General features: G+C 42.8%; 1 protein-coding gene across 1 annotated transcript in view; it reads right to left on the reverse strand.

The window, feature by feature from the left end:
* DNAAF5 (dynein axonemal assembly factor 5) overlaps positions 1-26,384 on the reverse strand; it is an 83,063-nt gene that overhangs the window by 33,202 nt on the left and 23,477 nt on the right. Inside the window, exons 5-7 of the mRNA XM_030212570.1 lie at positions 20,421-20,653; positions 13,760-13,972; positions 3,340-3,483 (exon numbers count right to left, since the gene is read on the reverse strand). Of these exons, the coding sequence (XP_030068430.1) occupies positions 3,340-3,483; positions 13,760-13,972; positions 20,421-20,653 (590 nt within the window). The remainder of the gene's footprint in view (positions 1-3,339; positions 3,484-13,759; positions 13,973-20,420; positions 20,654-26,384) is intronic.

A 26,384-nucleotide genomic window follows, 5' to 3' on the forward strand; every position in this document is an offset into this window, starting at 1 on the left:
TGTGAATGTGTGGACTGAAGACCACATCACAACTCTGCAAATTTCCTCTATAAAGGCTGATCTCAAGCAGGCTATCAACAAAACCATCACTCAGACATTATGAGTCATGCCATGACCCTGAAGTTAGCCTAGCTAGGAATAAAAAAATAGGAAATGCAGTCTATTAGCGCTAAGGAAGGCAAGGGAGATGTTGAAAAGAAGACTGCGTTGGAGGCAAAAATATATAGCAAAAACATTTTTAGGTATATTAGAAGCAAGAACCCGGTAAAAGAATCAGTTGGATCGCTAAATGACCAAGGGATAAAAAGGGGCATTCAGGGAAGACAAGGCCACAGTGGAGAGATTAAGGGGCCCTTTTACTAAAAGGTTGCCGCGCAGAAAATCAGAACTACTGCAGGTCAAACTTGGCCTCCAGCGGTAGTTCCGCCCCCCCAGTGCGCGCAGCATGCAGTAATTCCAGAAAAATATTACTGCAGAGGATTACATGACGGTACTTGGGCGGCACCATGTGCTGCCCAGTTAGTGTGGGAGCTCTTACCGCCGCTTCAATGGGTAGCAGAAGTGCTCCACTAAAATGGCTGTGTGGTAAGTGCAAACTTACCGCATGGCCATTTCTTTTTTTCAGGCTTTTTACCCGCTGTGGTAAAAAGGGCCTCAGCGAATGGCAAAAATGGCCGCTGCTGCAAGCGCAGAGTCCCTTTTACTGCAGCTTAGTAAAAGGGTCCCTAAATTAATTCTTTGCGTCAGTCTTCACCGAGAAAGATGGGACAATTTGACAAAACGAAGCGTAACAAATCTTAAAATAGCTCCTGAAGAACATGCTTGCAGGGTCAGACCATTTTCCGTGACAGGTAATCAAAAATATACTTGCCAGTTTATCACATTCATAAACAAAGGTTCATTACATTTGAGACATTTCAGAAGTCAATAAGCCATTATGAAGATGGACTTTGAAAAATCCACTGCTTAATTCTAGGATAGCCAAGATAAAATCTGTTTTGCTGTTTTGGGATCTTGCACTCACTGTTGAAAACAGAACACCCCCATTGTCCCCGTCTCATCTGCCCGCAACCGCAGGGTCATCTTTGACTCCTCCCTCTCTTTCTCTGTGCATATCCAGCAGATAGCCAAACCTGTCGCTTCTTCCTCTATAACATCAGCAAAATTCACCCCTTCCTGTCTGAGCACACCACCCGAACTCTCATCCATTCTCTCATTACCTCTAGCCTTGACTACTGCAACCTACTCCTCACTGGCCTCCCACTTTGCCATCTATCCCCCCTTCAGTCCGTTCAAAACTCTGCTGCACGTCTTATCTTCCGCCTGAACCGGTACACTCATATCACCCCTCTCCTCAAGTCACTTCACTGGCTTCCGATCAGGTACCGCATACAGTTTAAGCTTCTCCTTTTAACCTACAAATGTACTCAATCTACAGCCCCTCCTTACCTCTCTACCCTCATCCCCCCTTACGTCCCTACCCATAACCTCCGCTCTCAAGACAAATCCCTCCTTTCAGTACCCTTCTCCACCACCGCCAACTCTAGGCTCCGCCCTTTCTGCCTCACCTCACCCCATGCCTGAAACAAACTCCCTGAGCCCATACGCCAGGCCCCCTCCCTGCTCATCTTCAAAACCTTGCTAAAAGCCCACCTCTTCAATGCTGCCTTCGGCACCTAACCACCATACCTCTATTCAGGAAATCTGGACTGCCCCTACTTGACATTTCGCCCATTAGATTGTAAGCTCCTTGGAGCAGGGACTGTCCTTTTTCTTAATCTGTACAGCGCTGCGTAACCCTAGTAGCACTCTACAAATGTTAAGTAGTAGTAGAACACTGGGCTTGATGTTCCTTCAGTCTGTCCCAGTCTGGTTTTCAAGATTTTTACAACAAAAATGCATGATATCTATTTGCCTACAATGGAAGCAGTACATGCATATCAATTTCGTGCATATTCTTTGCTATATGCCTTTTGAGAATTGCTACCATTAGCTACTGCAAGCAGTGCCCTGGTGCATTTTATTTCCCTCTCAATGATTTGGGTATGACTTTTACCACTGCTTTCTGGACAGAGGAAACATCCCAATGTAAGAAAAACACATTGATATTTAAAATGAGACAAACTGAAAATAATTGCTAAATCTTTCCTGTATGATACACGCATCCATGTATTTTTTTTTCTTAAAAAGAATTAAAATGCAATCTACCCTAATGGGAATTGAGTAAAAGATTACAGCAGTATATTTAGGAATGCAGCTGTCTTAAAAAACAGAATTGGTCGATACTTAGGTGTGCATTTCTAACTGATCACTACAATGTTTTAGATTTATTGGTTCAAAAATATCACAGAGAGAGTAGTGGATGCTTGGAATGCCCTCCCGCGGGAGGTGGTTGAAATGAAAACGGTAACGGAATTCAAACATGCGTGGGATAAGCATAAAGGAATCCTGTGCAGAAGGAATGGATCCTCAGGAGCTTAGTCAAGATCGGGAGGCGGGGCTGGTGGTAGGGAGGCGGGGATAGTGCTGGACAGACTTGTATGGTCTGTGCCAGAGCCGGTGGCTGGGAGGCAGGGCTGGTGGGTGGGAGGTGAGGATAGTGCTGGGCAGACTTATATGGTCTGTGCCAGAGCCGGTAGTTGGGAGGAGGGGCTGGTGGTTGGGAGGTGGGGATAGTGCTGGGCAGACTTATACAGTCTGTGCCCTGAAGAGCACAGGTACAAATCAAAGTAGGGTATACACAAAAAGCAGCAAATATGAGTTATCTTGGGCAGACTGGATGGACCGTGCAGGTCCTTTTCTGCCGTCATCTACCATGTTACTATGTAAATAGAGTTGAAGAAGCCAGACCACTATTTTGACATGTGTGTTCACAGGACTTGCATGCAGAAGTACAGTTAGGGACATTTCCTTGAAATAAGGGAGACTTATGCCAACAGTAATACTTTCCAGCATAACCTGCAGTGCTGAGAACTATGACCTTGTGTTTTAAATTCTCTCAACTTTTATAACTTAAAATTCAACATCTTTTAACAGAAATTGAAAACATCAGAATAAAACTGTTACATTTCACATTTATAATAAGAAAACCTAAGATTACACTGACCGTGCAACACATTAATGAAACTACCTTTTACGTGCTTAAATTTCTTTATTAAAAACAGGAACACAATGTTATCGCCTATGAATTGTTTCTGTAAGTAATTGCCCAAACTAGTACAACAGATCTAACATTTTCTTTATAACTTCCCACCCACATGCCTAGCCCTCTTATTTGCCCCTCCCCCCAACCCAAACACCACGTTAACATGTTGGAGCCTGTACTAAGAAAATCGGTACCTTTTCTTCAAGCTTTTCACCAGCTGGTACGGCCATGACTGTAATTAGGACCTTCATTAGCTGTAAGCTTATCTCGCTGCATTCTCCCTGGCACACTTTAATTAACGCTTGGACGCAGCAAAGCAACTGTTCCAAATACTGGACCTACAAGGATACAATTAAAAAAAAAAAAAAGAAAGAGATATACTTTGATATAAAGCTGCATGCCTGCCTTTCTTTCACAGACTAAATACTTAGATCTGCGAAGTAGTGATAACATCGTTTATACATCTCAGTGCCCGTGAATCTGTAAAATTCTGTTTTAATTGGAGTAACTTGCTAAGACCTTGTGTAAAGGATACTATATAATGCTTTAATCCAAAATGGTATGCTGGCACTTTCCTCTTCCTTCCAGAACATTCTTGTTTAAAAAACAGCATGCTGTGGGAGGCAGGAGTAGGCAGCTCCTGACTTTCCTACCACTAACATCACCATTTATACACTGGAACGGGAGAAATAAAAAAAAGAAGGAAAAGCATTGGTGGTGAAAGAAGGGAGGTGAAAAAGGGAGGAGTGAAAATAAAGGGAAAAGATGAGGAGATAGCAAAATTGGAAGGAAGGAACTAAGGAAGAGCAGGGAATAGCACCACTATGGAGAGCAGAATCTATGGCCCTGTGCAGAAAGGGAGCAAAGAGAAGCAGCAGCAGACATAAAGGATGTTGGAGAAGCTACAAAGGAAACAATAAACTAAAGGAGAGAGCGAGGAAAGCAAGGAAAGGATTTCACTTTGTTTAGTATTATAATTGGTCCATATTTCAGTTACCTGTTATTGTTTGCTATTTGCACTATTCTGTTCCACTGTTCAATATTTTTAAGAGAATAAACGTAATTGTTTGTTTGCCCTGTTTGTCTAGACTGATAAAGAATCCTGGTGGTTTGTATGTTGGGTCTGCAAGTGCTTTCTAGGAACTGTGGGACCACTGGGAGTGTAGTTCCAGTAACTTAGAGATCACTGGGGATAATATGAGAGCGGGAGACTCGCCCAGAGGCAGTTGTAACCCAGTCCGTGGGAGGAGGGTGCTAGTGTAGAGCACAAGCAGCAGGTGCAGGATGACCTGAGCTGTGCTGGGGATAGACCCTCTAAGTGGCCGTGGCAGTAGCGTAGCCAGAGTTCAGTTTTTAGATGGGCCTGGGGGTGGACTGGGTGGGCACAGGCCTCGCATTTCCTCTCCACCCGCTACCCCCCCCCCCCAGAGACAGCCCTCTGCACATGGTCAGTTCTGGTCATTTTTACTGCCCTGAAGCGCAGTTCTCCCTCCAGCACCGGCGATTTCCATAGCCAGCCTTCTGCCAGCGCGCGTCGTCCCGCCTACTCTGCAACTTCCTGTTTTCCGCAAAGGTGGGACGCAGGAAGTTGCAGAGTAGGCGGGACGCGCCTGAGAAAAGGCCCCGACGACGCGCGCTGGCAGAAGGCTGGCTATGGGAATCACCAGTGCTGGAGGGAGAACGGCACTTCAGGGCAGTAAAAGTCAGCAGACCACGCGGACGGGGAGAGTGGGCAGAAGAGGCTGGGCGGGCCTGGAGCAAAAGTGGCTGGGCCTGGGCCCATCCAGGCCCACCCGTGGCTACGCCCCTGGGCCATGGGGTAACCCCCTGGCAGGTGGCTAGGCATTTTGTGACAGCATCTTGGCACCAAAATTCCATTACAGAATAGTAGTGTAAAGCCGGCATTGGCACACCCATGTGAAGGTGTGTCCTCTTACATCATGTCAATAACATAGGTGGCCTATCTGGGACACATGCCCATACTTCGCCCAAGTGTTCCCCCCCCCCCCCTTGCAGTTAGGCGCCACTTTATAGAATTGCCCCCTTATTGTTTCACATACAGGTGTGCTAAAAATTGTTGTTAGGCGCTGATGCATCTGTTGATAGATATGCCACCAACAAGTTCTCTTCCTGTTTTCTTTCATTTGGGTTGTGTGCAACAATGAGAGATAAAAGCAGTAAATTAAAAACAAATCAGAGAAAATATTTCTTCATTCAAAGTGTAATTAAACTCTGGAATTCGTTGCCAAGAGAATGTGGTAAAAGCAGTTAGCTTAGCAGGGTTTAAAAAAGGTTTGGATAATTTCCTAAAAGAGAAGTCCATAAGCCATTATTAAGACGGACGGGAAAATCCACTGCTTATTTCTAAGATAACTGATCCCTATGACTGTATGAGACTTTCCCTAAGTGAAAGGACAAGACTTAGCAATAAGTCGCAAACACATACATACACCAGAATTTCTACTAACTGTTGTATTGTATTTCTAGGATAAGCAGCATAAAATCTGTTTTATTCTTCTGGGATCTTGCCAGGTACTTGTGAAATGGATTGGCCACTAGCTGATGTGGTGATTAAGACTATCATTCTGAATTCTGTAGCTAAGCCCTGCTTAAGCCCTCAGTCTTACTCTGACAAATAATACATGACCAAAAAAAAAAAAGAATAACCTCACAATAGATCACAGCAAGAATAACATGTGATTATTCAGACTCAGACCACATGTTTTGACATATTTTGGTTGTAAAGCGGTATATAAAATTGTAGGAAATAAATACATTAAATAAAACATCCCCAATATGTAAGTAACCTGTGTGTCCTATCATGTATTTAAGTTGGAATGTTCAGAATGGGCATTATATATACCCACTTCTTGTATGTTTCATACAACATATGTTCAGCAGATTAAAACAGGGGTCCCCAAACAAGATCATTTTAGAATACTGGTTCAGTCTCTTTTAGTTTCTCAATTGGATTATTGTAGCCTGGTATATTTATGATGTAACAAAAGTTTGGTGAGGAGACTGCAAACGATACAGAATACAGCAGTTCAAATGATTTTTGGATTGTCTAAATCTGATAAGATTTCTTCCAGCTATTTATCATTACACTGGTTGCCTATTGAGGCCAGAATCTATTTCAAATTGGTGTGTTTTCTCTTAAAACTTCAACATGGCTTGGCACTAGACTATCTATATCCACACTTTATATTCACTTATGCTTTGAGAACAAGACGTACTGGTACTGTAGGTTATTCTTTTCCATCATCAAAAGGTAAAAAGAGATTACATCGCTTTGAATTAGGGTTGGCATTTCAAGCAGCAAGATTATGGACTATGATTTCACCTATATTTAAATCTTCTCAGTCCTATATTCTTTTTAGGAAAAATATGAAAACCCTCTTGTTTCAGAAATATGTATCTCACGCTAACTACTGATCTTACTATTTTCTTTCTTAATTATTAAATTTATTATTATACCCCTTCTTCCCAGTTAAATGAAACTGGCTTCTTAAAAAGTTGTAACCCGCTTAGAACTGCAAGGTAATAGCGGGATAAAAAATTGATTTACCATTACCATTGTTAAAAGTGGACTCCTCAAGACTACATTTTTCTGAAATCAAAAACTTACCAAAGGATTTTTATAACTTTTGACCATAATCATGGATACTTAGTCAATACACTTCTGAATACACATGCAGTGTTTGTTTTAGAGACAGTTCAGTCAGTCAGTCATAATGATTACATTTGGAGGCCTGTTGACCAATTTGTGGTAACGTTTTGCAGTTACTACGCTTACTTGCCAATATTAATGTGTAAGCGTCTACACGTGCCAAAATGGAGTTACCGCCCAGCTACCGAACGGCTCTTACAGTCATTTCATTTTTGGCGCACGTCTGATACGCGTCTGAAAAATAAAGTGGCATTTGAGCGCGTAGGTCATTTCCGCCTGGTTACCGCGTGAGACTTTACCACTAAGTCAATGGATGGTAAGGTCTCAGACCCAAAATGGATGCATGGCAATTTTAATTTTGTCACGCTTCCATTTTCAGCAAAAATTTTAAAAAGGCATTTTTTACAGCTGCGCTGAAAAATGATTCTGCGCGCATCCAAAACAAGGGTCTACACTACTGCAGGCCATTTTTCAGTGCGCCATTGTAAAAGGGCCCCTGTTAAGGTGCCATGGTAGCTGTTAGAATACACTAATTGCCACATTAATGCAGTCTGCACTATTTAGTAAGCTTAATAGTGGCCTTGATGTGGTGGTACGTTAGGATGGAGAATGAGGATCACTATTGCAGAGCCCAAGATCAGTCACCACATCTCTTGTTGCATGCCACTGAAAATATGGTAAAGAACCAATAAATTATTGTTCTTTCCTCTCATCTGCGGTGAGAAAGTTTATTGAGGTGTGCAAGAAAACAAAACAGTAGGGGTGCATTTAATTTTTAATTATATGCTAGAACATATACTGGTTGATTTTAATATTTGGAAAGACGGTTGAAAAGTCTACAAGTATTCCCCCCCCCCCCCTTCTTAGCTTCGTCTTAATTAAAAACTAAAAACTGTAGTTTTCATTCATTCATTTCTTTGTATTCCAGTGATTTCTCACTAAATAAACGTATTTCAAAGAAAGGCTCAGGTTTCATTCACTAAGCTGTCAGGTGCAAATTCCAGCTCTAGACTTCTGGGAAAGTACTTTTCACCTAAATAAAAGCTTTCATTTCAGATGAGGTAGTTTCAAATTAGGGTTCTTCAGTGAAAAAAATGTATAGGCTCTATTAAAACACACTTTCAGAAATCACTTTCATCTTTTTTACCCTCCTTAAAAACAACATTTTCTTGAGCTGTGATTTGTTTTGTTTCACAGGCAGCAGTGTTTCTTTTAAGTTCTGAAAAAGTGCCAAACAGCAGGAAGTTGGGCTAATTTGAAGTCTCGAGTTACTGTTATTTAGATCCAATTAATAAGATAACTAAAAAGATAAAAGCCAGAATGAAATCTGCCTACAGTGTCTTCCCAGGAATGATGCATAGGTCATGGAACAAAACAGTTTTGAAAGAGTTGTTTACGTCCATGGTAGGTTCTAAAACAGGATGATGAATTCTGGTTCTCATGTGCAGTGAAAAGGTTTATGTCCAGGATAAAAAGTTAAACTGTGAACACAGAGTAATTATAGTTAAGGCAGACACAAATATTAACTGTGGACATCTTGAAAACCATAAAGATCTTAGGTACTTGTTGATCACAACCAAAATCTTCACACAAATATCAGATTTTACAACTTTTTACCCACTTATTTAAAAAAAAACAAAACAAAAACCCACTACATTCACAAAATGCAATTCATACTTTTTTTCTACAACAGGCAGGGAAAAACCTCAGAGAAGGCAAAAATTCCACTGCTTATGCCTCACAAACATTTGTTGTCACTAGCAAAAACTTCTGCATTTTATAATTTACTAGCCGTTAGGGAGATGGGGAGGAAATAGGGGGGAGGGACTCGGGGCACCCGAGTTTAACACCCCAGAGGCTGAACACTAAGGCACTTAGTATCAGGAATGACCTCAATAAAATTCCTGGGCACAGAAGAACCAATAAAGAAAATATCTACAAATACCAAAAAGAGAGACTAATAGGCTCACGTCCTACCTGCTGGGAGACTGAGAAAATACTGAGGCTAGGGTCACATGACCAGGGCTCTCATTGGCTCTCTAGAGTCAGAGTTTTTTTCTCAGTCTCCACCTGCTGGTAGGCGTGCACAACCCATCAGTCCAATCCTGGGCCGGTCCGGAGGGACGCTAAGGAAACATTTGTTGTCACTAGCAAAAACTTCTGCATTTTATAATTTACTAGCCGTTAAGCCCGTAAAAACAGGCGAGTATTGCAGCCCTCCTCTCTCCCCTGGCCTCACCCCGTCCACCGATCCTCCTCCCCATATCCAGTGACCCTCCTCTTTCCCTTGGCCTCCCCCCCTCCCAAGCAACCCTCCTCTGTGCCCTGCTCTCACCCCAAGTCCAGCAACCATGGCCTCTCCCCCATGCCCTCCCCCCATGTCCAACTACCCTCATCACCGCCGCTTCCTCCCCACTCTGTGCCAGGCCCCCTGCACTGACCTGACAGCGCCTCTCACCTCCGTGTGAAAGTGCTACAGGCAGCAGCAGATTGCTCTGCTGCTGCCTGCAGTGCTTCCACATGGAGGTGAGAGGCGCTGTCAGGTCAGTGCAGGGGGCCCGATACGGAGGGAGGCAGGAGCAGCGGCAGGGATGGGGGGGAGGTTTTTTCGCGCGATGTTCCTTTCCTGGCGGCAGCGGCGGTGTCCGACAATTCGACTCCGTTTCCCCTCTCTGTTCGTCCCTCTGATGTCATGACGTCTTGACGCGAGGGCGGGACAGAGAGGGAAGTCTGTACTGCGCATTTGCAAGTGAGTACGGTCACTTGCCGTTTATATGTTTGATATTAAATGTCCTCTGAATAATCCATCACAACTTCTTCAAGTAACCTTTTAAAAAATATAACTTTAATAAACAAGGCCAGTTTACTAAAGTGCATTAAGCTTCTGAACTTACTGCACCTTAAGTACATAAGTACAAAGCCTCTGAGGTAACGACAGGGGTGTGCCCTCTACCTGCAGAGGGCAGACACGCACTGCACAAGCCCTTGTTCATGCCTCAGCAGATAATGTGGGTGCACCTGTGCTACCTGCTGAGGCATGGACGCAGGTCCTGGTGTAAAATATAATATGGTCTCATAGTGGTGCAACCCAACACCATTCCAGCACACAGAACTCCCAATCGACCCCTCTGACAAGATCAACCAGGGCTCAGAACCAATCTCCTCTCTTGACAGTATCCCAACTCCAAGATCACCCCTCCTCAAAAAATGCTCCCCATACTGATCTTCTCTCAGGTCCCTTCTCCTCACCAATCTAGACTGCTCCTTGACAGTGACCCTCATCCTCCCCAAAGTACGCTTTAGAAATGATAAGTAGTAGTAGATCAGACCTCACCCAACATGAACCCCACCCCCAACCATATCTGAATCCTCCTCTACTCCCCTACAATCCCGGGACTCAACTGGGGGTCATCTGCTAGTCTAGCGAGCTGGGGCGGAAGCAGTCCACCTCCGCTCCCACCTTAGAGCTGCTGAAGAGTTGTGGCTATGACCTCTAGCAGTACTCGGACTGTACTACTCCTAGGGGTCAGCCTGATGTGTAAGAAGCAAATGACCATGTATGGCAATTTGACCCCCCCCCAGGGGGAAGTACTAAAGGCTACTGTTAGGGTCATGGCTGCCATTTTGAACCCTAGCGATGGAGATGCACTGCTTTCATCCTGGACCACTAGACTAGCAGGACGAGTTCTGGTTAAAACTTGGTGGGCAATCCTGGGGGGAGCCTGGGTACCTGAAGTCACATTTTTCTACTACACAGGCAATGAGCAGCTTCCATGCTACTGAACTGCTGGTAGCATGGCTGCATTTAAAAAGGATTAAGTGCAGCCATGTTGTTGGCAGTTAGGACTGCTCCTACCACACAGTTACATTTCAGGTGATAGCTGTCGGCCATGCCTGTTCTCCACCCAAACCCTTCCCCAAACTGCATTAGAAACTTACTGTGGGATTTTTACTACACAGCAGGAAGCTCATGCTAAAAGTTATTACAAGTTAAAACTCATGGTAAATGCTTAATGCATTTTAGTAAATATGCCTCAATGTCACTCATCTGCAATTACGATGATGCAAAGCTCCTAAAAAATAGCAGCTATATTCTCCACAAATGGCCAAGGTGCACAATTTGTCAGGAATAAGCCTAAAGATTTCTCTTCTGATAAAAATAATTTTAAAAATCAAATATAAATTATTTTGTGGAAGTAAATATATTCTTTTATATAAGTGGATACAAATTTCTAAAATCTGACGTTTTTGTGAAGGCTTTTTGGTTGTGGTTAGATTTTATCTTCACGGCCTCTTTTTGGGTTTGATGACGCAATTACATCCTTCCCGTCTTACACTCCTATCCCTAAAATGTCCTAAGCATCCATGTTTATTTTTGATAATGAAATTACTGTTTTAGTAATTTGCTGTATCTTCCCTGTGTCCTCTTCTTGACAACAGGGAATGGGTTCCCTAATTCTCCAATTTTATTTCCTCACTCTTTCCTTCATGCTCTCCTTTGACAGATCTAACACGAGGCTTTGGTACTCCACTGTATCTACGTGTCTTTCCATTGCTTCCTCTTGAACTGACAATTCTCAAGCTGCAGCATACATTGTGTAATTTAAAAGAATTTATCATTTTTGAAAGATCATGCCCCCTAGAGGATTTCAAGGCAGTAGTAAATTGGATTCATGAAGGGTGCAGGGTGAAGGAGTAGAGAATATGAACAATGGGTACAAAGAGGTAGAGAAATCAAACTTCAGGGTTTGGCCAAGGTAAGTCGGGGATGGATATGAGCTGAGGAGTTCAAACAGGACATATTCAGAAGCCTGAAATAAAAACAAAAAGGGTGGGGTTTAAGATGGCCGTCTAGGACGAACTGCTATGGAGCTCTAGAGGTTTAATAGTTACTCTTTAATAATTACTCTTACATGTTTTATGGGTCGCACACGGAAGGCAAAACAAGTACCTGCATTGCCTATTGCTCCGGTTACTAGGTCGATTGAGTCTTTCTTTTGGCCAATCACTTCTATGACTCTAGGCGACTTGCTCATAATGGCAGGGATAGGAGGAGGTCAACTGCTATCTTCTGAGCTAGAAATGTTTCTTTTCCGCGAGACCCCCGTAACAGCAGGTTGAAGAAGTTGACACTGTACCAACGCTGGAGGCAGCGGCAGTGCAGATTGCAGCCCTGCTGAAAATGAAGGCAAGCGGCGCTCCAGCCTGCCTTCCCATCTGTCTCAGCTCTGCCTCTGGTCCCGCCCTCATTTCCTGTTTTCGGAAGGGCGGGACCAGAGGCAGAGCTGAGACAGATGGGAAGGCAGGCTGAAGCGCCGCTCGCCTTCACTGTGGATGCCAGACCCCGAGATAAGAATTTTTAAATACAGCCGGCACGTAGGAAGGTAAGGGGCTGCTGCAGGACAGGTCGTGCTTGCAGTCGGAGGGGAGACAGAGAGAGGGAGGGAGGTAGGGGGGGCATGGAACTCGGAGGGGAGGGGGCTGGAACTCGGAGGAGAGGGGGGAGGAGAAGAGGGGGGCCTTGAACTCGGAGGGAGGACGGGAGCGGAGGAGAGGGGGGCCTTGAACTTGGAGTGAGGACGGGGGAAGAGGACAGGGGGCGATTGTGTACTCACCTTGAATGTTGTGTGGCTGGTTGGTGCTGGCTTCCCTTCCCTCTCACTTCCCATTGGTCCGCCCTCTGACATCATCGCCAGGGTGGACCAATGGGAAATGTGTTACGAACCCAGGCATCCAGACGGAGGTGCAAATTATTATATAGGATGTCCAAAGGTCCTACAAGTGGGTAGACTTTTCCTTATTTGTTTTCCTTGTAATTCTTAATTATAACGAACGACATGCATTGTCCTTTTTTGAACTGCAAAAATTAGCAATGTTTCCATCTAATAGAGTCAACTTGAGTGAGGTTTCTAGACCGCACAAAGAGATTGCTGAACTATGTGTAGAGATTCAGTGAAGTTGAGCATTTGATTTCAGAAGTGTTTTTATTAATCCTTTTCCTGGTTACGTTTTCTTTTTTAATTTCTTTTAATGGTGTTTGACCAGTCCCCAAATATTGTAAGAGCTATTGGAGCATTGCAAGTCATACATTTTTCTTCACCAATATATTTTTTTCTTTTTATGTATTTCATATGTAATTCTCCTTGTAATAATTTGTTTAAACTTATAAAGAAAAAATGAAAAGAAATAAACAAATACAAAGGGTGTCCTTGGGAAAAATTGCTATGAAATTATGGGGCCCTTTTACCAAGCTGCGGTAGGCACTAGCGCACACCTACCGCGCCTTAAAAGAACACTTCCTCAGGACACGCTGATGCGTTCCGAAGTGTTTGGCCACCAGCGTGCACTACTCCCATGTTAAACATATGTTGTTATTTTTTAGTGTAAGAGATGTAAGAGGCTTGTCTGGGGATGGAGGGTAGACACGGGTACATTACTCCTGCGCTAATCGGGTAGCATGTGGTAGTGTGGGAGCCCTTACTGCCTTGTAAATAGGTGGCGGTAAGGGCTCCTGCGAAAATGGCCACGCACTAAATAGGAAAATAGTATATGGTCATTACAAAAAAATTTAAAAAATATAGAAAGGGGGCCATTTTACCGCCACACAAAGTGGACACAGCATCTGGAAAACCCACATGCTGACAACAGCGCCAGCTTGGTAAAAGGACCCCTAAATTTTCTCATCCTGGATACACTGTGACGTGCTGTCCCTTTTAAAATATAACATGGTTAAAAACCACATACTGATAAAAATGCCCTGTAATACCAATTTATAAATTTAATAGTACATTTTTTTGTGTTATTCTAGGAAGGTCCATGTACTGTAACAATCTGGTGTACAAGCGATACACGATTCAAAGGCACTATTATCTTTAAATAAAAAAGCAGTTTCTTAATTTGTGATATTACAATTCCTGACATATACCAAAACCCCTTTTCCATACCTTTTCTGATCCTTGACAGACCTCAGGCTGGGACAGGGTACTGGCAATTTTGTTTAGGTGAGGTATCAGCATTTGATTTGGACACCCCCTTATAACTGCGGCCAGAACCATGAGATGAGATGGCGAGGGAGATTTCTGGAGAGCTGACAAGATCAACTTCAGAAATACCTCAGGATTGACAAATATTCCAATCAACTCTGCTGATTTCACACACTACAAAAACACAATGAAAATCATTCATTATTTTGAAAAGCCAACAAATCCCAATTAGCATAACACAATTTCACACTGTTCGATCAGCAGAGGAAGGTCAAAATGTCCTAAGGAACTTAACATAGTAAATGACGGCAGATAAAGACCTCTATGGTCCATCCAGTCTGCCCAACAAGATAAACTCATTTTACATGTTATGTGATACTTTATATGTATACCAGTTTGATTTTCCTTGCCTTTCTTAGGGCACAGAGCGTAGAGGTTTGCCCAGTACTGTTCTTGTACTAAGTTCTGAAGCTAACAAAGAAGCCCCTTAAAATTTACACTACAGCCCATCCCCATCTATTCAGTCCCTATCTATTCTATTCCCTTAGGACAAAGAGAAAGGGTACGGGATTTGATATACCACCATTCTGTGGTTTTACATATTATATACAGGTACTTATTTTATATCTGGGCCAAGTTCTTAAGGAGAGGAGATGGGTGTGGGACAGGGAAGGAAAATACGGAAATAAAAAAAGTCAAGTTACATTGTCAAGTAATACAGTAATACAGGTGGGATGTGAACAAAATAATTTAAGGAATCTCAGATTTCATAGTCCTGCCAGCTAATTGCCATCCTCTTGTCCCTTTCAGTGGTGTCAGTCCATTTCAAATGCTTTGGAATTCCTTGGTGCACATTAAACACTCAGCAGTGAACATTCACACCCAGAAAATGCATTTCGGGTACATTAGGCATGCTAAGGTGCCATTTACCTTAATTATACACAAAGGTATAAGAAGAGTTAAAGACCTCTACAATTAGGTAACTAAACACAGTAATTATTTCTTTTTTTTACTGAATCACTATTAAACTGTGGATTAAAGCAGCAAGAGAGCAAAATTACATAAAGAAATCAGCTGGTAGTTAAAGCAAACAAAATCACTGCAATATTTCAGAATTCTATTATAGTTAAAAGGTTTGAAATTTTTTCCAAATTAGCAATTTCCACGATTATGAATCTAAATTATGAATCTAAATTATAATGGTTAGGGTGGTGGACTTTGGTCCTGGGGAACTGAGGAAGTGAGTTCGATTCCCACTTCAGGCACAGGCCACTCCTTGTGACTCTGGGCAAGGCACTTAACCCTCCATTGGCCCATGTAAGCCGCATTAAGCCTGCCATGAGTGGGAAAGCGCAGGGTACAAATGTAACAAAAATAAAATAGATACTATTGAAGATTCTACATGGAATGTTGCTACTATTGGAGATTCTACATGGAATGTTGCTACTATTGGAGATTCTACATGGAATGTTGCGTTGGTATTCCACTAGCAACATTCCATGTAGAAGCCTGCGCGGCCACATTGGTGATCTGCAAGGGCCGACTTCTACATGTAGAATCTCAAATAGTAGCAACAGTGGAGGAGTGGCCTAGTGGTTAGGGTGGTGGACTTTGGTCCTGAGGAACTGAGTTCGATTCCCACTTCAGGCACAGGCAGCTCCTTGTGACTCTGGGCAAGTCACTTAACCCTCCATTGCCCCATGTAAGCCGCATTGAGCCTGCCATGAGTGGGAACGCGCAGGGTACAAATGTAACAAAAATAAAATAGATACTACTGGAGATTCTACATGGAATGTTGCTACTATTGAAGATTCTACATGGAATGTTGCTATTCCACTAGCAACATTCCATGCAGAAGCCTGCGCGGCCACATTGGTGATCTGCAAGGGCCGACTTCTACATGCAGAATCTCAAATAGTAGCAACAGTGGAGGAGTGGCCTAGTGGTTAGGGTGGTGGACTTTGGTCCTGGGGAACTGAGGAACTGAGTTCGATTCCCGGCACAGGCAGCAAATTGTGACTCTGGGCAAGTCACTTAACCCTCCATTGGCCCATGTAAGCCGCATTGAGCCTGCCATGAGTGGGAAAGCGCAGGGTACAAATGTAACAAAAATAAAATAGATACTATTGTTGATTCTACATGGAATGTTACTACTATTGGAGATTCTACATGGAATGTTGCTATTCCACTAGCAACATTCCATGTAGAAGCCTGCGCGGCCACATTGGTGATCTGCAAGGGCCGACTTCTACATGGTGGAGGAGTGGCCTAGTGGTTAGGGTGGTGAACTTTGGTCCTGAGGAACTGAGTTCGATTCCCACTTCAAGCACAGGCAGCTCCTTGTGACTCTGGGCAAGTCACTTAACCCTCCATTGCCCCATGTAAGCCGCATTGAGCCTGCCATGAGTGGGAAAGCGTGGGGTACAAATGTAACAAAAAAAAATGTGGCTGCTGCTGTATGGCTCCTAATGAAGGCTGAAGGCAACACATTCACATAAATGTAAAATTGAGCAATTTAGCAAAAACTGTATGTGTGTGTGAGTGGGAGGAAGAAGAAATAGAACTCTGCAAAGGACATAGCTAAATGGGGGGGGGGGGGGGGGTAAGATCATAAGAACAGAACAACTGCATAAGGGGCTTATTTAATAAACTGCGATAAGGTTTTGCTATTAACACAGGTTAAAGGGGGGATGCGGTCAACATGTGGTGAGGAAGCAGTCAGAATGTTAATGCACAATATCGCACATTAACGCGGCAGGTTTGTTTGTTTTTTTACAGCAGAAGTAGTTAACTACACCGCTGGAGACATACTTAAATTTCCATGGTATTTGTCTGTCTTGCCAGTATGACACATTAAGTTCTCTGTGCTTCCCTCCCTGCCAGTCTCCCACCACCTTTCTTCTGTTCTAAAATCCTGCACTGGCGCAAAGATCAGGTCTTAGGGTGGGTAGTTATTAAAGTGCAGTAAGAAATTGGGCTTTTACTGTCCCTTAATTTACCATGAGAGTGGCTACTGTAGTAGCTCAATAACCCAGGTTAGTCACTCCTGCAGTATATAAATAACGTTGCCAGCACAACATTGCAAGCAGCATTATTCACGCTGTCCGGAAGCACTAGAGCACTAAGCAATGGCCTGACGCTCCTGGGCTGCTTCTTAAAGGGGCCAACCAAACTGTCAATTCCCCCCCCTCCCAAACAAAACTCCCTTCATGAAGACCCCCCCAGTCAATTTTCCTCCTACCATGAAGACCCTGCCTTTTCCCGCTGGGCTTACTTTGCAAACTCCATGGTGTCAAGTGAGATCAGGGCAAGAGTGATCCTCAGTCACTCCTGCTCCTTGCCATTTCTGGTTTCAAAATGGTGCCGATGACCCATAGCGGTAATCTTGCAGTACTGCTTCTCCAATATAGCATTCTTTGTTATTTTTTTTTACACTGAATGATATATACCACATTGGAAGATGAGCATGTGAAAGATTCTTTTATGTTGAATGTTTTTCCTTTGTGAATGACTGTGGGGTCCTGTGAAACATAAGCTAATCAGAAGTAAACTCCCAACACAGACTGAAAAAGAAGAAAAGGGCACATTTCCCTGTAACATATCCAGCTGCTAGCTATGCCAAAACATTTCACAGGACACTACAGTCATTCACAAAGGAAAAAACATTCAACATAAAGGAACCTTTCACATGCTCATCTTCCAATGTGGTATATATCATTCAGTGTAAAAAATGTAACGAAGGATGCTATATTGGAGAAACAGGCCAGATGCTTAAGACAAGATTCAATTTACATAGACACAACATGAAGAAAGCTGGTGCCAGTCAGGTTCCCACCCCTGTGGGCCAACACTTTACAGGACCAGGACACTGCACCAGTGATTTCACAGTGAGAATCCTGAAAGGTAACTTTAAAACAATACAGGAACGTAAGACCTTTGACGTCAGAATGATTGAATATTTTGACACCCAACAGAAAGGACTTAACAAGGATCTGGGTTTTCTAGCCCATTATAAACCATAAAGTTGTATTTCTCTGTTTATCACCCTCCTCTCACCTACCCACACCCATCCTGTTAGACTATCAATGAAATTAAATGCTTTGATGTCCCCATGCATACCTCCTACCCACCCCCACCCTGCTAGACTGGCATTGAAATGCTTGGATGTTTCACTTATATATACTATCAGCTAACACATTTGCTTATGATCTGACGAAGAAGGGCAACCTTCGAAAGTTAATCAAGAAATGTATTAAGTTATGTCCAATAAAAAAGGTATCATCTTATTTTCTTTTCCATGTTTTATTTTGTTTGATTTCTATTGATAACCTTTAAGAGTGGACTAACACGGCTACCACACCTCTCTACTTATCACCCTTAAAAAATCCAGTACTTTGTTAGTATCACAGATGAGAGTAAATTAAAAGTATGAAAGCCCTCACCTTACTATACACAATCTAATTTTCTAGGTTAAAAAACATATTGCATTGTAGACCCAATATAATGCAGATGCTGGGTTCCAAGATATTGTGAGGAACCCCTGAGGGTCAGGGAAGAAGGGATCCGGGAGAGGAGCAAGATGGGTAGGTTTCATACCCGGGATTCCAACTACAAGTCCCAGGATCCTAGGGCCTGGGAAGCCACGCCCCCACAGAGACATAAGTTTCCCAAGATCCGGAGAAGGGAGGAGGACTACAGTTCCCAAGAATCCCTGCAAAGCCCAGGATCCCGAGGGAGAGGAGGGGGATTGGCTGAGGAGGAATAATCAGGAGGGAGAGGACCAGCTGGGGACCATAAAGGGAGAGAAGCCCATGGAACGGGAGGTGGAGAAAGAGGTTGGAGAGGAGATCCAAGCCCAAGATGACTGGGGAACTGAGCCCATGGAGATTGCTGCGCTAGCTCAGGTACAAGGGAAGAAGTTGAAAGGCTTCATAACAAACCTTCTTCAAGGCTGGGGAAAGCTTGGAGGAAAAGTTAAGCAGCTGTTCCACTCAAGGGGGAGAGAGGTGCCATGCTGTAAAGCAGTGAATGATTTCAGCTGTGGCCAGAAGTCAGACTCGGCTGGAAAAACAGGTAGTGACTTGAACCGTGTCCAGAAGTGGTGCCATGCTGGGGAAGCAGTGAGTGATTTAAACTGTGTCCAGAAGTGGTGCCATGCTGGGGAAGCAGTGAGTGATTTAAACTGTGTCCAGAAGTGGTGCCATGCTGGGGAAGCAGTGAGTGATTTAAACTGTGTCCAGAAGTGGTGCCATGCTGGGGAAGCAGTGAGTGATTTAAACTGTGTCCAGAAGTGGTGCCATGCTGGGGAAGCAGTGAGTGATTTAAACTGTGTCCAGAAGTGGTGCCATGCTGGGGAAGCAGTGAGTGATTTAAACTGTGTTCAGAACACTGCCATGCTGGTGAAACAGTGAGTGATTTAAAACTGTGTCCAGGAATCAGGCCATGCTGGGGAAGCAGTGAATGATTTAAACTGTATCCAGAAACTGTGGCCGGTGGGGGAAAGGAACAAGGGGTGATATGTGCTGTAACCAAGGACTGTGTCTAGAAGAGGAAATGTCTTGGCTTTGCTGATGGAATAAAGCGGTTTTAAGCATATTTTTGGAGTCTGCTTCTGGGAGTGCTGTGTCCAGGGAAGGGCCCTTCCAGGGTCGGCCAAGTTCATACCTGCAGGAAGGCCTGAAGGTGGTGGCCTGCTGACAATATTAAAGTGAATCCAAGTTACATTGGGTTGACAATGCTCTCCCAAGTAAAGCAGCCATGATACATTTCTTGAACCATCAGCGAGTTCTTGTCCCTGCTGAATGAGTGCTGCCTTCCTAAAGACCTAAAACGATCCAGCCTAGAAGCCCTCCATACTAACTTTGGAGAAATAGACAGCACCCCCAGTTTCTGAAGAAGCAATGTGCAGGACTTGTCTCCTTTCTCCAGGAAAGGGTGAAACATAATGTAATTGAAACTGAGGAAGAGCATATCTGGAGCGAGGAAGGAAGCAGAGAAACGCCATGGATGCTCCCCATCTTTGGAAAAAGCACTGCTAGAGGCAGTGGAGCGGGACAAGGGTTGGGAAGGCGTTTCAGCTGTCTATGTGGCTCTGTCTTGGGAAAGTGCAGGACCCAGCAAGGTTCTGTCCTGGGGGAGTTGAGGATCTCTGGGGCAGTCTGCAACCCACAACTCTTGGCTCTTCCCTCCATCCAAATACAAGCCAAGTTTAACGCAACTTAGCTTCTGAGATCTAACAAGCTTGGACTTGCAGTGGCTGATGTTGCTGGGAGCTGAACTGACAAATATATTCCTACTTTAACACATCTCTTCAGAAAATAGGTTGAAGCAAATTTAAAATAAAAACCAACTCAACTTCCACTCACCCCAAAGAAAAAGCCTTTAACTCTAGTGAAATTGCAAATAATTTCTGTCATATAATACAATCATTTAATACCAGCGATTTTACCTGAGAATTAACACATACAATTGGGTCACCTGAAAAGTGTTTCAGTTAGTAAATATGACTGTACCCTTGGACATGCAGTGTTAAATAACAAGCAGCATCAGGAAATGCTGCTAAAGTAGAGAACGAAATTAGCACAGCCTCTTCTAAGATTGTTCAGTTCAAAACTGTACTCACATTGTTTACAACTTGACTTTCATCATCTAGACAAGCGTGGTATAAAGTGCTGAGCAGCAGTTCCATGTGCTGGGTCATATGGTCTTCTGCATGCAGCAAAAGGACAGTAAGAAGTTGAGAGGCCTTTATTCTTGTCCCCACAACCCAGTCTGTTATATCACGACTGATGGCTGGAAGAATCTTAGATATGTTTCTAAAAATTAGTTCTCGACATCCCAATCCTGGCCGATCCACTAGAAAAACACAGAAAGCAACAAAACACTAACATTCTTCAATAGAAAAAGAAAACACACACACTCCTCAGATCAACAATGTGTTTCTAGGTTTCTTTGCCATCCACCAAAACCAAAATTAACAAAATACACTACTGGAAATACAGAACTAGGCTAAGGAAAGTTCAGTAAAATGGCATAAACATTTTAGAAAAAACACTGATGCTTTTCTGCCAATATCAGATCTTGTAATTCAAATTACAAGCCTTGCTCGGTGTTTTTGTTTCTTTTTTGAAGGCAGTCCTGTTTATTTCAGTACCACAACAGAGAAGAGGAAGGAGTAATGCCATAGAAAAGGCTTGACCTCCTTATTGCCATTCACTCCCCTCTTACGAGCATTTGAGATTTACCTCTTATATAGAAATGAATGCAGCAAACAAGCTTGAAACTCTTTGCTGCCTTGATTCAGAATAAAATCTAGCAATTGCGGGTTTGCAAGAGGCGAGCGATGATTTCCCACTATCTAATGCTAATTTGCTCATCCAATTTATGCTTACATACTCTAAGCATGCTTAAACCAGTGAGAACCAAGTGTACATGGATGCATCTGGGGCATTTTTCAACTTTTATCCTATGTAAAACAACCTCAATCATACCAGATTCTTACTTTAAATATGGTTGCTTTCCAGACCACAAATGGTCCTTAAGCCAAGTTTAAAGCCAATCCCTGCATCTTATGGACAGGCAGATTGAAGGTGCCAGCTCTGGGTGCATGAGCACTTTCAATACTGAGTAAAACCTTTACCATTGTTCCACAATGGAAGGGTAATTTCTGTTGTGTTTGGCATCCCCAATGGTTTTGAAAAGTTGGCTTCTTGGGATTGAATTACTCCAAAACATTTTTCTGTCAGGAGTTGAAAAGAAGTAAAAATTATTTAAATAAAGTCATTCCTCAACCCTCTTGTGCTCACCTAAACTGAATGCACCATTCAGATCTTTTTTTTCCTGTTTGGTGCCTTTACTCAGGAACACCTGAGCCTTTGTTACCTTAAGACAGGATTACATAGTAACAAGAATGATTGAATATTTTAACACCCAACAGAAAGGACTTAACAAGGACCTGGGGTTCCTAGCCCATTATAAACCATAAAGCTGTATTTCTCTGTTGATCACCCTCCCCTCACCTATCCACACCTATCCTGTTAGAATATCAATGATATGCTTTGATGTCCCCATGCATACTTCCTACCCACCCCCATCCTCCCACCCTGTCAGACGGTCATAGTAATGCTTGAATGTTTTCACTTTTATACACTGTCAGCTAGCACATTTGCTTATTTCCGATCTGAGGAAGAAGGGCAACCTTCGAAAGCTAATCAAGAAATGTATTAAGTTATGTCCAATAAAAAAGGTATCATCTTATTTTCTTTTCCATGTTTTATTTTGTTTGATTTCTATTGATAATAGTAACATGGTAAATTACAGCACTTTTTACCGCAGCAGGAAAAAGGCCATTTTTTAAATGGGGTAGTAAATGGCCGTACACTGATACTAAAATTAGCATACTGCTATTTACTGCCTGAACCCTTATCGCCACCTATTTAGTAGGCAGTAAGGGTTCACTCGCTAACCCCACCATAATCAGGCAGCACAAGTGGCAATGTGGCCACACTGCCAATTACTGCCAGAACGCCCCCCTCCCCCCCTCCCCCCCTCCCCCATGGTATAAAATTATTTTCTACCACGGGAAACTGCAAATGCCAACTTTGCCGGGCTCCCACATGACACCCTTGGTAAGGCCAATGTGTTCCACACTACCTACGAGGTAACCCTACTGCACTTTTGTAACAGGGCCCTCTAAGTGATGGATTTATTAGAGCCCCAGAATCAATCTTTACAGAGCACACTTTAATTTATGTACAAGTACAATGGGTGGACAGTCTGTGGTTCTTTAGGTACAGTAGCAGCTTAGAACAGCATTGGAGGCAAATTGACAGCAAGAACAAATGGTGAAATAAATCCCTATTTTAAGATGCAAGATAATTATTAACTACTAGGTCAGGTACTCTGTGTGCTCTGCAATTACCTATTAATCTTTCTTTTAAAAACATAATTGCAGTATTTTAGCAGAAATTGAAGGAACCACCAAAACAGGCAAAGTTGGTGACCTGCACAAATAGCACAACGGCATTAGATAAGCTTTGAAGCGATTGCTATCTTTTCAGTGCTATCTAAACATTTGTTTAGCTATAAATACAAACTGAAAAGCAATGCACAAATAGAGTAAAAAGAAAATAATTTACAATCATTACTTTTGAAATAGGAGTCATAGATTTGTTTTCAATATAATTTCTTGATATTTTTTTTCCCAGGCCACATTAATCAAGTGCAACATTGGAAAACAACTGGTCTGAACTTCCAGATCGTTTTGTTCTTCCTGTCAAGACACAAATCATGCCTTCATCTTCTCCAAGCTGAACCAGACAACATAGCAGTTACACTCATCACTAGCATTCCAGTCAATTAAATTATTTAAGATTTTATATCCCATATGTAACATCAACCCATTTAATATTTGTACTGGAGTAGCCGCCTAGTAATTAAGTGCAGTGGACCTTTGATCCTGGGGAAGTGGGTTCAATTCCCACTGCAGCTCCTTGTGACTCTGACATAGTATATACAGGTACAAATAAGTACCTGTATATACTATGTAAACCGCTTTGAATTTAGTTGTAAAAATCACAGAAAGACAGTATATCAAGTCCCTTTCCCTTACAATAAATCAGAAGGCAGAGGATAAATAAATATTGGAAATTTGCTAACAAACGTTTTAGAATATATTTTTGAAACTTTTTTCGTTGTTGTTGGATAATCTGCAGGTTCCACATTCTGAGTGTACCTGTGGGCCCAGAACCACATTTTTCACAGGGATGATGTGATTTGCAGGGTCTGAGAGTACAAAACTATCTGCAAGCTTTGCACCTTTTATTTGAATGGATTGGGTTCATTGCAGCGGTACTTGACAGGGATAGGTTTTTGATTTTTAAATCTTTGCAATATTCAGCCCACGGTGGTCAGCAAGCTTAAAAGGTGCTGATTATTAAGGACAGAATCTGACGTGGATATTCAATGCTGGGCTATGTCCACACACTGGCACTGGAATACCCATGTCTTTGGTGGACTTAGAAGTTATGTGGGTGCCAGCCAATACTCAGTGCTGTATCCACACAGCTAATCAGGCAAACACAGGACCGCATAAAAAGTGATCCTGTCTACCCAGGTAGCTATGCATAAATATTGCCGGTGCTGCATAATTTCCAGGTCTGCTTCATCTCCACACCTAAACTGCCCAGAACTTTGCAGATTGTGCTGAGGGAGTCAGAGCTGATACTCAGTGGCACTGCCTGGTTTACTGTCACTGAATGTAGATGGCTGGACCACTCTGTGCTTTCGGCGGACAGGAACATTTCCTGTTTAAATTATACTAAATATTGACCCCTACATGTATACTGTACATTCATGTCACATATACTTTTGCTCCCCAACTTTCCCCCACTCCGGCAGATAATAGTATACAACTTGTTAAATAGCATATATACTTTTACCTGAGCACTATTAAGAAATCCATTTTATGTGGGTAAATATGTTTACTCACATAAAACACTTTGAAATTGTTCTCATAGTGCATTATCCAATAAATAAGCAGAAAAGTTGAAGTATATAATGACGTGAACCAGATGAAATGGCAATAGACGCCTAGCTTTGTAAGGATCTCATGAAGTAGAAGGGACATCATGATCCAGATGGAGATTACAATAATTATTTTATTAGCCACATAAGTAGACCTGTATACAGAAGTACTCTTAAAGCCTTGAATATGCCTCTTGCATTGTTAAGGTGTTCGGTATAATTGTGGATCATGTTTCACAAAGACAGCACAGCCTCAGAATGAAGCATACCATTAACCACCCTCTTAACAGATTCTTGATATCTTACTGTTGTCAAGAGAATGACAACAAAATGACAGCCTATTAAATGCTGACAATTCAAGGTCTTCAGTATGAATAGCCACTGATGCCCGAAAAACATTTTTCCTCATTAGCGGTGGAACTAAAGAATTCTTTTGCCTGCCCCAAAGCCATTATTATAACTTAAAGCACAAAAAGGAGAAAGAAAGAAAAACATAGCACTTTCACTGTCTTTAAAGCTGAACAGCACTGTCAAGTCACTTCTCCATTATAAAACGTTTCCCCTTTCACTCAAGCATTACCAGATAAATACAATTTTAGCAAATGCATAATTTTCAGGGAGGAAGGATTCTGGAAGCTGCTGTCATGGAAATTATTTTGCTCATGGGGATTCTTCCGTATTGCTGTTAGGCTGGCACACATACAGCAAGTTTATGCTTGCCTTTACAAACCATAACACCATTTTTTCAATTACTTCTTAACTTGGAAGGTAGGAAGTGAATAACTCTAATCTCATGAGCACCACCTGTATATATTGTTTAAACTGAAACATCCCATGCGATTTCTACCAAAAATCAACACAACCCTGCTGATATTCAGCCCAGGGCAGTCGGCGTTAAAAAAAAAAAAAAATCTGACAGCTGAGGGCAGAATTAGGCCCAGATATTACCGGCACTAATTTAGGCCAGGGAGGCCGCCGGAGCTTATGTGGGTCCCAGTCAATATTCAACAGGAACCTGCTAAGGCAGTTATGCAGTCCCCAGTTGAATATCGGCCGTAACCTGTATAACCTTGGCCCGTGATCCACCTCCTGCACCCCCCCTTGCCTTTCCCTTCCTCCTAGCCCACAACAGTCACCCCCATCCCACTCGGTCCTATTTGATCTCTCACAGCAGCCATTTGGCATTAGGCTTTGCTCCTGCCCTCATTGCCCCCACTATAAATATCAGATAAGCCCCAGGGGAGGGGGCCTTACAAAAAAAACAAAAAAGCACACCAAAAAAACAAAACCCACAACACATGCACGCGGGTCCCAACTAATATTCAGTGCCGGGACCTGCATAGCTAACCCAGCCTATTTAGGACAGTTTTTGAACCATCTTAACTTGGCCAGGTTAGCTATGCAGGTCCCAGAAGCATATATTGCCAGCACCTGCATAACTGCTGGCTCCTTCCCAACGCCACGCCTTGTAACGCCCCTGACCTGCCCATTTTTCTTATGGGTGGTCAGAGCAGATATTCAGCAGCACTGCCCAGTTAAGTGCCACGGAATATCTGCGGTTGGGTGGCCCCAGGCAATTTAAATGGGGCGGAGCCTCTCCTGCCCGCTTAAATCACTGTAAATATTGGACAGAACATTTCCAACATTTTAGTTGGAATAAAACACTCAAATGGATCCAAACATATTTTACTTTTCTTTTAACTTCTATTAAAAGGAGAATTTTCGACAGGACATCTAAATCTGATTTTGGACATTTTGCTAAAAACACTAAGCTACTCTGGAGACCTGCTTGCTGACCTAATAAGACTGGCCATAACATCTGATGCTGTCAAAGAGGCTGATATGTACTGTTTCTTTCACATCTTCGGGGGGAAGGGGGTCATGCCCTAATCCCTCCAGTGGTCATCTGGTCATTTAGGGCAGCTTTAGTCGTGACTGAAACAGGTCTAGACCAAAATGTCTAACTTTTAGCCTTGGAAGTTTTTGCTGACATTTTTCCTTTGTTCCATCATGGCAGAAAAATGTCCAAGTTCTGGGAATGCCCAAATCCCACCCCTAACAC

Source organism: Microcaecilia unicolor, chromosome 8 (genome assembly GCF_901765095.1).
Source record: "Microcaecilia unicolor chromosome 8, aMicUni1.1, whole genome shotgun sequence".
In the NCBI taxonomy this organism is placed as follows: Eukaryota; Metazoa; Chordata; class Amphibia; order Gymnophiona; family Siphonopidae; genus Microcaecilia; species Microcaecilia unicolor.